Here is a 12,112-nt window from a genome sequence, read left to right on the forward strand (position 1 = left end):
TATTTCAGCCACTAATTAGAGGCAGTTATTGCAGAATCTGAAGATTGGATGGGACCTCAGAGGCCAAAAAATGCCACCTATTCCTGACCAGGAAAGCCTGCTATAACATGGAACATTTGCTCCCGTTTGTGGCAGCCTGTACAACTCTGGGTTGGCTCTAAATATTCCAAAGTTCTTTCTTGTATGAAGCCTAAGGTTGTCCCTCTGCCACTTCTATTCCTTGATCCTATCAAATAGAACAAATCTAATCTGTTGCTTCAAATACTTGAAGACAACTATATTGTTCCATTCTTGCCTCAATTTTCTCTATGACAAATCACCAACACTCTCCCCACTGCGCCCCCCCCCCCCCGGCCCTTACTTTGACTGCTGTTCATATGACATTTCAAACCCTTTCACAACCTCAATTGACTTCCTAGTCTAAACACTCTCCTTTCCTGAAATGTTGCGACCCAGAACTGGGCATATTAGTGCAGATGTGCTCTGACCAAGGCAAAGTAGAATAGGATTGTCACCTTCTTCACTTTGCACACAGTGCTTTTCTTCATGTAGTAGGAGATCTCATTAGCTTTTTTGGCCACCATCTGACAATAGCAGATTCATATGAAGATCTTTTGGGAGGAATGTGTCTTACAGCTATGGCACTGAATGGAAAGCATCTATCATGTGGACTGTGGGAAGGAATTATACTTGCTCTAAGATTGGTGGGATGCCTCAGAATGGTAGCATGATATAACCTGAGTTTGAACTCTGCCTCAGATAAATCCTAGCTGTGTGACCCTAGACAAGTCACCCCACCTTTATGAGCCTCATTTTTCTCCATCTATAAACTTGGAAGAGCTGGAGTTGACCTCTAAATTTTGTTCTGTTCTAAAATTCAATGCATTCTAACCTCTCTCTCACACAATTCACCTTCTATATTCTTTGCTTTACATTATAGATTCTGTTCCTTTTCAGCTTCAAACCTGTATGTTCTAAAGATCCACTTAGTGATTGTGAGAGTCAACATTTCTGTTATAAGTTTGACCTTCTCAGTTTTTGCCCAAGCAATTATATCTTTTGATAAATATAAATACAGTAACTTGAGCAAGTCACTTAATCTGTCTTGAAATATTTCTGTGTATATTATTTCTAAGATCTCTTTCAGTTCTAAAATCTCCTATTTCCATGCTTCTAATTTAACTGAATTTCTGAAGGTAGGTTATTCCAATTGGTTTTGGTTTTGTTTTGTTTTTTATTTGCTGAAACAAGTGTAATTCAAATCAAATACTAGTGGCTGAGAAGAGATAATTTTTTTCTTGATTGTTTTTATTCATTTCATTTATTTAGACCTAATTCATCAATGAAAACTCATCACAGGCAAAATACAGAGGCATTTAAAATTGAGGCCTGGCTTCAGAATATGAATTATAGGTAAAACACAGCAAGTTCAACCTCAGGAGTGATTAGTTGTATGAAATACACACTAAATATTCCTTGAGATAGTGCTTAACAGAAGATAGGGAGATGGTCAAATTTACTAAACTTCCTGCTTCCTCAGGAACATCAAATGAAGGAAACTGAGACTGGCGGGGGAATAGTTCACAACTTAGTGGAGGCTGCCCCTCCTGATATGCCCCTCCAAAATGAAACCAGTCCATAACAAAGTCAGCTAAGATGTATGATGGTCAGTTGATGCTGTGTTCAGAGACAATCTTCTGGTCCACAAAGGACACCCCTAAAAGTAACACAAAAAGCACAGGACAGAAGAACGCAATCAACTACAATGCTCTAAAGCTTTGACCTAAACCACAGTCTAGGGCACTGCTGCTTCTGTGGAATTCTCATTGGAAGCTTCTTTCTTATCCCAGGAGTTCCTTGGTCTTCAATGCCAAATGCTTGTCCATCTCAGCTACTGTATCATCTGCCATTTGTCCAATCTGTAGTGAGACAAAACAAAAGAGAGTATAACTCCAATACAGGGCAAATTCAATGCCCCAATACAAGGATGCCCCCCCCCCCGTGATGTTGCACCAGCCCACATCACTTTGTGATAATGATATAAACACATGAAAATCCAAAGATTTCTTATAATCCTGTTTTTCCTTCTGCCTTGCCCCTTTGGAAGATGGGGAGCATCAAGTCTTGTTCTTTAAAAAGTGGCTGCTAAAAACTATAAGGCTAATCAGATTTGAAAGACTTCTTAATATGGGGACAATAGGAAATATGTTCCTGGGTGGCCAAAAATTGTACTATAAAGTTTTAAAATAAAAAAGGGGGAATTCTACAGGACCAAAGAAAATCAATCGCAATTACCAACCACACAATGACCAACCAAGCACAATTTCAAAATATTATTATACATTTCAGATAAAGAACTGATGGACTCATTTTTTCTCATTCTTACTTTTTCTTTCTTTTTTTGGACATGGAGAATGGGAGTATTTGTTTTACATAACTATACATATCTGCAATGAGTTTTGGTTTTTTTGCCTTCTCAATGGGTCAGGAGGGGGAAGGCAGAGGGTGAGTATTAGAAACTGAAAATAAAATAAATTTTAGAGTTTTAGAAAAAGAATTTAGTTGCAAGGAAGGCCAGGGGAGATGTCACTCCCATGCCCCACTCCACCTCTGGGCCCTAGAGAGAAGAGAGGAAAGAAGAGCAGATTTTACCAGGTAAAGATATTCTTTCTCCAAGTGTGATATGGGGACCCCTAAGGGTGCTGAAAATACTTTTAGGGGGTCTGAAAGGAGAAGATTATTTTCATAATAACACAAAAAGCATTCTAATTTTTTTCACTTTTGCAAGGCAATAGTATTAAATGACTTGCCCAAGGTCACACAGCTAAGTAAGTATTAAGTGTCTGAAGTCACATTTGAACTCAGATTCTCCTGATGACTCCAGGGCTGGTGCTCTATCCACTGCACCCCCTAGCTGCCCCAATATTTTAATTTCCAATATTGTAAATATTAATATATTCATTCATATAAACAAAAGTTCTTGGGAAGAGAGCTCAATAATTTTTTAAGAGCATAAAAGGATCAAAGTGCTGTTCTATTCTATTATCATTTACCTACATTTTTGCAATAGCCTTCCAATAAGTCTTCCCACCTCCACTCTTTCCAATCTACCCTTCAAACTACTGCCAATATAATCATCTCTGTACACAGATCTGGTGAGGTCATTCATCTGCTCAAAAATCTTCAGTAGATCTCTATCAGCTATTATTTAAATTTAAAAATATTTTGCCTAACATTTGAGGGCACAACATAATCTATAGTATCCAAGCCTTCCAGCCTTATTACTCCCCTCACCTACTCTAGAATCCAAGCAAACTGGACTACTTCATTTTCTATACCTCTCCACCTACCACATACTCTATTATTCCTCTTTCATTTCCTCCTTATAGGTAATGATCTTGAACTTTCTATAGCACTTTGCATTGAACATAAAATATCGTACATTAACAGTTCCCTGTGTGTATCCCTTATCCTATACACTCATAAGGAAAGGAAGCATGTCTTATCTAACTTTTCTATTGTTCCTAGCTCCTACAACAGGACTCTGAAGACAACAAGTGCCTAATAATAGTTTGTTGAATGATCAACTAAAATATATATATTTCTATAAAAGGGAAAAGGAGGAGAAATGCATGAAAGGACAGGATAAAAAGGATAAAGAAGGAAAGATATTATATTCTACTAGGAAAGGAAATAAAAGGAAGAAGGGGAGAAAATTCTATAGGGTTATAAACTCCTCTATTCCATTCTATTCAACATATACTTATGTATGTATACAAGTTATTTGTGCCTTTTCCCCAAAGTTTACCTTTCCTCTACTGTGAATGTATCTTATGTGCATAGTTGTTAACAAGTCAACTCCAGGGGCAGCTAGGTGGTACAGTGGGTAGAGCACTGGCCCTGGAGTCAGGAGGCCCTGAGTTTAAATTCAACCTCAGATATGTGATACAATTACCTAGCTGTATGACCTTGGGTAAGTCACTTAACCCCACTGCCTTAAATAAATAAAATTTTAAAAATCCAAGTCGACTCCCTCATTAGATGGAAATTCCTTGAGGGAATGGATTATTTTTGTTTTTTTTCTTTGTATACTCAATGATTAGTGCACTGTTCAATCAGTGATTAATTCTCTGGTCCTATAGAATTCCCCTTATTTTATTTTAAAATTTTATAGTACAATTTTTGACCACCAGGAACATATTTTCTATTGTGCCCATATTACTAATCCATCCAACATCTTGTTTTCAAGTCTTGCTAGACTTTCAATTAGGAAGAATTAGACTGATATTCTCCCTATCATTCTTTCTTTCTATCTGACTATAGGCTTGTAAACTTGAGCTTCAGTTTTCTCATCTGTTAAAATGGGGCTAACAATGCCTGTAGCACCTAATTTATAGGTGGTTTTGAAAGTTCTATATCCCTGTAAGAGCCCACAGAGACCTTCTAGTTTAATTCCCTTATTTTATGGGTGAGAACTCTGAAGTCAAGAAGAAAAGCTTACATCAGTTCACACAAGTAGTTAAATGGCAGAAAAAGACAAGAAGTTCGGTTTGGGAGAACTGAGACCTCTTTCTTGAACAGTATGAGCTGTGCTCAGACTCCAGGGATTTCTGGGCTGGCCCAGACCCAGGCTGGGCTTGGAAAAGGAAGGGGAGTGGGCTGCTCAAAGTCGTCTCCAAGGCAAGCCAGCCTTCCTGCCTACCTTTCCTCAAACTTGCCTGAGAGTCTGGGGAAAGGAGAAGCTCCTGAACCTCCTTCTCCACCTCAGAGCAGCCAGTACTCAATTCTTTCTCTGTCCCCATTGGCAACACGGTTAGTTTACTTCTGAGTGGCTTCATTCCTCTGAAAGGTTTGTAGTGAAAGGTTCTTGGCCAAAGACGCCAGCAGAGGCTGCCAAGACTTTCATGTTGAGCAGCCTGCTTCAGCAGCAGGACAGAGCGAAGGTAAAAACAGAAGGCCAGCAGATGTCGGAGCCAGAGAGTGGAGGACCCCAGGCCTCACTCAGCACAGCTCTGCCAGGCCAAGGAGCTGAGGGAGACTGGAAGGGAAGGAGGGAGGAGAGGGAAATTAAATCTAATGGGACAGAAGTCTAGAACTGCATCATTTCTTTACTAGAAACCCAAGAGTAGGCAGTTAACCTCTTCTTCAAGAGAAGTAAAGACCATCTCTCAATTGCAGAAAAGGCAAATATGACAAGAGGAACTACCTGGAAAGGCAACACAGGGTAGCGGAAATTGTAATAGGCTAGAATGAGGAGACCTGAATTGAGTCCCAAATTATTTCACTATCTTGCTGAGGGATCTTAAAAAAGTCAGGCCTTGTCTATGGGTCAAAATTTACTTAACCTGTAAAATAGACACAATAATCCCTGAACTGCCTATCTCAGTGCTACTGTGAAGAAAATGCATTTTTAAAACTATAATATGCAACTGAAATTCAAGCTGTTAAATGAATTAATACTAGCCTCATATTAAAACCTGCATATACATAGAGTAGATTTGGAATACTAGCCTCATATTAGAACCTGTGTATACATAGAGTAGATTTAGAAAGGGATTTTCAATACCCTGAAAAATTTTGAAAACACCCCACAAAGAATCATAGCCCTTTGATGGCATTATTGCTGGCTTTTGTCTCATCAACAAAAACTCCAGCTCAATGTTTTACATGACGAATAGAGGAAATGAAACCATAAACAAAGGTATACTTCAAAAGATCCATGATTTCACCCTTGTGGGTATTCCCCACAACCAAGAGAAATCAAAATTCCTCCATGATTTAGTAGTTGTCTTTCTGAACTGCCTTGTTCAAAAAATTAATTATCTAAAGGCCCACCCTGTGGCAGTGGTGAGCCTCTCTACATGGAGAGACTAGTTCTACAACAGGCAATTATAAATGACCATAGAATAAAGCTGAAAGGGATCTCAGAGAGAGTATCACCTTATAGAGGTGAGGAAATTGGTTTAAAGAGTCAGAAACAATAGGTAGATAGGGCCTATACTTATAATAAAGCACTACTACAAACACTGATTCGATACCTACTGTCTGGAAAAAGCATACTGTTAAATGTGGGGTGAAACAGAGCTTTGTCTTTCTAGCTTGGGAAGAGTTACCAGGGTTTGTGAATAAACTACAGATAATCTTTCAGATCCCTTCCAGGTCATTCCATGGTTAATGTTTTATGTTTAAAAGTCTATTCCAAGTCTATATTCCATGTCCCAACATTTCGGGTTCAAAATACTTCCAGCAATATTTTAATGTTATTTCTATATTTTCATTTTTAACACATAACATCCAATAGATAAAAAAGCAATATAGAGCTGACCTCTGAGCCAAGAAGACTCAGGTTCAAGTTCTTCCTTTGACTTTGGACAAGTCTTTAAACTTTCAGATGTAAGAGATAACTAAGCCTCTTAAGTTGGAGAAGTTGAGGGAGTTTCCTCACGCAAGAGTTTTCTGTATCAATTAAAATATAGACTGAGTTCCTTGGACAAGCTTCCTGGAGTATTTTCTCTTACCCAAATGGCTCTCCTGCTTCTGCTGCTACTATTGTGGGCAAGAGGCCTCTGGATAAATAAGGAAAGTCTGCCAGTCCCAAATGTTCCAGGGCTTCTGATAGGAAAGTGGCAACAATTTACTGATGCAGAGAAGGGAGTGTGCAGTCTTCCTTCTCCTGCCCAAAATGCTACTGAAACCCACTGGGCTCAGTTTAGGTCCTTGATCCTGCCTGTCTATAGCTCCATGAGCATTTTCTACTGGTAGAAATAATAACTCACATTTCTATAACACTCTGAATTTATAAAACCTTTTCTTCATAACAACTCCGAGCTACATGTCATACAAGTATGATTTTCCTCATTTTACAGATAATAAAACTGAGATTCAGAGAGTTGAAGGAGCTTGCTCATATTCACATAGCTAGTCTAAGTGTTAGGACTGAAGTGTGGCTCTATCTTCTGATTCCAGAGACTTTTGACCTGAGTTTTAGTCTCCTTGATCTCTCACCAACATACAGTAGATGGGACACTCAAGCCCCAGGGACCCTCCCTAGGGCATCCCCTTCATGACCTTGCCCTAACTCCTCTAGTCATAGAAACTGGGTCAAGTTCTGACACCTAGGAGGTGTGTCACCATGCTGTATCATTTAGCATCCCTGAGGCTCAGCTTACTCACCACCCACCCAGGATGTCTAGGAGAAAGGGGCACTGTAGGGCAGTAAACACTGCATAAACTTGGCACAATTTCTTTCCTTAAGGCACAGCTCTCCTCCAGACTTCAGCCCCAAATCTCAACGCCTTCTAATGGGAAAGTCCAGGAAAGGTATCCTGAATGAGAAGCAAGGAAAGACCACTGACTGTGGAGGTAGGAGCTCTGTGACTTACTGGGAATATCACTTAACATGTTTCCTCATAAGTAAAACAGGAGTGAAGCTCTAGATGGCCTCTAAGGTCAGTGGTCCTTCTTCTCTCCCTCCATTCCAGCCTTGACGCTAACTCTGGCTCTGCCCCTGCATGTCCTTGGACAGGTCACTTCCCCTCCTCAGGCCTCACTTTCCTCATCAATAAATGGGGACCATATATGCACTACCGACTTGGGATGTCGTAAAGATAGCATTTAGCCACACGTGAAGCATTTTATGATGAGACCTGAAATGATTACATGCCCTGTTACAACCACAACAAAGTACAGTAGGAATCACTTGCTGCTGACACCTTTTGTGATTCAAGAGAGAATCAAACAAAGCAAAAGAAAATAAAAGCTTACTTGCAACTAACTTTTAGACTATCCTGGGTCATTATATACCTTGCCAGGGACATAAGAGCTGAGCTGAAGCCTTGATCCTAAATTACTGTTTTCATAATAGTAAGTTTGTTGAAAACTACTTAATTTAACTACCAAAAGCAAAATAATGGGGACTACTGCTCTGAAATAGTTCAGTCTTCACAGAGGACTTTGCTAGAAGATAAAGGGAAATAAAGGAGGAAAAGAAAAATCCAGGCAACTGAATGATAATGAAAAAGAGATTTGAATGTACCCTGTATATTGAGGGGCTCTGATTCCACTAGGCCAATTGAATATCACAGTGAAACAGATTTGGAATCAAGAGATTTGAGTTACATACAGTTTCTGTACATTTATGCACTGATCTGAAAAGAGCCATTACCTGTTTTTCTATTAGTTTAATTGTATCTTCAGCCACTGTGTCCTTGGATTTCTTCAGTTTATTTATTGCATTGGTCCGCACTTTTCTCAAGGCATCCTTAGCTTTGTTTGTGTTCTGTTTTGCAAGCTTGACCATCATCTCTCTGTGTTCCCTTGTAACTCTGATCAACAAAAAAAAGGGGGCAGGGGAGCGTTAAAAAAAAACTAGACAGACATTTGTTACTGTATTTTAGGTAGTGCTGAAAAGAGAAAAATAAGAGTTAGAAAGTTTGTCCATGCCACTATAGAGAAACCCTGAGGTGAATGTAAAGCTTTGAGCACTATGAGACTTTAGAGAATATGGTCCATAACCCTGAGCTTCAGTTTCAAGCAGGGGTTGGATGGCCATTTATCATATAATAGAAGAGAAAAAATTTTTGACTGAGTATGGGTGACCTTTAAGAGTACTCTGAACTCTCATAATTCTGTGATTTATCTTTAAAAGGGGGAGATATGATTTATTTGTACTCCCACACATATTTGGAAGATCAAATTAAGGGACATTAAAGCATCATGAAAACTATAAAGCACTGCACTCAATACAACAAGTGATTATGAAACACTGACATATATGTAGGTCCCCTTGCCTGTTGCCAAGGATACAAAAATGGAAGGGTACAGCTCCTATCTTTATAAAAAGGGAGGAAACATCCATCTATGCCAATAGCTAGCTACAACTGGCAAATTTACAATACAACTTAGAAAAAGGTAACAGTAGCTCAGCAGGGCTAGAAAAAGAGGGGAAGAAGTGTTGGACAAAAACACTTATATCAGGAAGACCTGGATTCAAGTCCTGCCTGAGACGTATACTGGGCTGTGTCACCATGACCAGTGTCTCAGGCAACTCTCTAAGGCTAGGAGCTAAGGATGAACTTGCTGATCTGTTTTGATGCAGGGAGTTTTCACCCTGGGAGTTCCCTTACACCAATGACATCACCACTCCAGACCAATAGTAGTGTTTATTTACAGGGCTGCTTTGATAGCTTATACTTCACTTTCTTTATATTTTGTGAAGAGTAAGTATAAAAACTATTACTCTCATTTTACAGAATAGGAAACAGACCCAAAGAGGTTATGCTACTTTCCCAAAATCACACACTTCAGTCAGTGGCAGAGTTGAACTCCTGACTAGAGTCCAGATTTCTTAATTCCCAGAATACCCGATTCTTTTCATTAAAAAATACCTTACTGAATAATATCATGGTCTGCAAACTTTCTGGATTTAGTATATGTGATTTTTAAAGATTCCCTGTGAGCTATGATGTGGGAATCTTCTTATCCTGTCTGCTCCTATACTTCCATACTCTTACACTCCCTCCTTAAAACATTCAATTAAAACTCATTCAACCTCCTTGTTAAAAGTTTAAAGGATTTTACAAAGCAATGAAAAAAGGAGCATTTTGAAGAGCAAATAGCATACCATAAGGAAAATTCTATGCCAGAATGCTTGATACCCCACTCACAGGAAAAGGAAGAGAGTCTTGTTCATAAATCATAAACATTTGGGCCCCTAAGTTGTGTATAAATGAGTGTTTTTGAGTATTCTGGGAAGAATACAGTTTCAAAGTCAAAAATATGAATCCCAGAGCTGAAGTGGGATCAAACCAACCATATCAGTAGTTTAGGAATTTGGATTGGTTCTTGTTGTCCTCATGATTTTCAATCCAATTAATGGAAATCATAATGATATTTTTCTTTTAGGTTCTATTTTTTGGTACAGCAAAAGAAACATGGAAATTTGAAACTTGATCCATTAAAAGAAAAAGCCCTAATCATATTGTGATGCCAGAAAGAACATTATGAATAATCTGTGTTAGTGGGAAGCCGCTTAAATTTCTAAACACAGACCACAGAGATATAGCAAAGAGTCTTGGCATTGGAATTGGAAGGTTTGGCTCCACCATTCAATAATTATATGACTTTGGGGAAGTCATTTAATCTCTGAGGAAAACCCTATTTGCCCTAACAACCTCACAGGGTGCTTGTGAGGTTCCAATGAGATAAAAGTTGTGAATATAATTCCAAAATTGTAAGGTCCTATAGGGCTGGTATTACCACAGCTTCATCATCATCAACAGAACTACTACTTTACCAATAGAGGCTCTGAGGGACAAATGGGAGTTGATCCATAATAGCATGATGGAAATAGGACACAAATTATTTCAATTTTTACTAAGGAACAAGTCAATGGTTTCTAACCTGTTGGTCATGATTGTTGTAATCTTGCCTTCTCAATCACAAAGCCCCACAGAGGAAGTAAAATGGCAAAAACAGCAAAGGTTGTAGGGGAAGTAAAGATAACCTTTTCCTTTAATTTACAATTTTGTTATAAGATGGCCCTCTGAGGGGCAGCTAGGTGGTGCATGAATAGAGCACTGGCCCTGGAGTCAGGAGGCCCTGAGTCCAAATCCAATCTCAGACACTTAATAATTACCTAGCTGTGTGGCCTTGGGCAAGCCACTTAACCCTATTGCCTTGCAAAAATAAAATAAAATATGATGACCCTGAGTATCAGCTTTTCTCTTGGCAGGGACGAAACCACTATTATAAACTGCTGGGCTCAGCATAGATACTAAAACAAAGTTGTCTCTCTCACATTTCAAGAGGCTCATTCATCCAATCTAACAAGTATTGATTAAGCATGACATCGTGCTAGGCATGTCAAAGAACAAAGGAAAAACAGTCCCTGCCCTCAGGATGCTTATAGTCCACTGAGGAATAGAAGGACCTTCAGTTTAAGTCATATAGATATTCTCCTTTGTACAATGTAAACTTCATAGCATTTCTTATGACTCTTTCTCCTCCTGGAATAGTCATTTCTCCTTGTCAGACATTCGGATCCTCTGAGGTCTATACCCTGATCAAAATTCCTCCATATATTCTTTAGTCACTCTCACCTTCTTTTACTTTGCAAAGAAATTTCTGTCTCTCCTACTCATTCTGATAGAATTATACAGGAGTATTCATTGTTACTATTGCCTAGTACTGGAAAAAACTAAGAAGGAAAAGCTGAGAGTCCTTAATATAAATGGGAATGGGGTAAAAACTCCAGTCAGGTCTGCTCAAACAACATGGACATCCAACCTATATTTAAAAGTCTTTAGAAGACTAGGCAACAGGAGAGCAGACTACTGAATCTATAATGCAGACATTTGTTGTTTGATAAACTGCAGAAAAGGTTAAAATAAAGATGTTTATAGCAAATAGTTCTTTTTTAAAATATACATACTTACTGTATATAGAAGATATTTTATCAATCATATTTACTGTAATTTATTTTCTATTGCAAAAAGACCAGAAAAGAATCTGATATAACGAAAGAGAAATTTATCTTGGAATCAAAAGACTTGTGGTCCAAGATCCAGGTTTGGATATTTACTAGTTGTATGTCCCTGAACTTCTCTGAACTTTAGTTTTTCATCTATAAGCTAGATATAATAATACTATTACCTACTATTATTGTGAGGAAATTGCTTTGTAAAAAAACTGGAAGTTTATGCTACCATGTGAACCAGAGAATTTTTGAAGAAAGCAATATTCTGATAAATAAGTGGAGTTTTTCCTAGAAGTCCTCAGTTTTGAAGCACAAAATGTATCATAAGGTTGTTCAGGGAACTAAAAATCTATATAAAATACTGATTTCTATCAAGTCTACTGAAATGGATCTACAAACGACTTATCTTTTGCACTATACCTCTCTTTGTTGTTGTTGTTGTTCCCGAGGCTCTGAGGGACAAATATGAGTTGATCCATAGCAGCACAATGGAAGGAATAAATAGTACAGTGCAAATGGCATTGAGTGTAGTCACAATTGCTCCTAATTCTGTCCCTTGAATTAAAATTGAATCCTCCTTCCCTGTAAAAGTCCTTTATACTGTCCCTGGAGACAAAGCCTCAACATTGTTTTCTG

The 12,112-nt window shown here is 38.5% G+C and overlaps 1 protein-coding gene across 3 annotated transcripts in view; it reads right to left on the reverse strand.

The window, feature by feature from the left end:
- Window positions 1-1,277: 1,277 nt before the first annotated feature.
- The window catches only part of MRRF (mitochondrial ribosome recycling factor), a 53,169-nt gene continuing 42,334 nt past the window's right edge, over window positions 1,278-12,112 (reverse strand). For 2 of the 3 annotated variants that reach the window (XM_074211645.1, XM_074211644.1), the window contains exons 6-7: window positions 8,165-8,324; window positions 1,278-1,919 (exon numbers count right to left, since the gene is read on the reverse strand). In XM_074211645.1, coding sequence (XP_074067746.1) covers window positions 1,842-1,919; window positions 8,165-8,324 — 238 coding nt within the window. In that variant the 3' untranslated portion in view covers window positions 1,278-1,841. The remainder of the gene's footprint in view (window positions 1,920-8,164; window positions 8,325-12,112) is intronic. The other variant, XM_074211643.1, reaches the window with a different exon arrangement.

The sequence above is a fragment of the Macrotis lagotis genome, chromosome 1 (assembly GCF_037893015.1).
Source record: "Macrotis lagotis isolate mMagLag1 chromosome 1, bilby.v1.9.chrom.fasta, whole genome shotgun sequence".
NCBI lineage: Eukaryota > Metazoa > Chordata > Mammalia > Peramelemorphia > Peramelidae > Macrotis > Macrotis lagotis.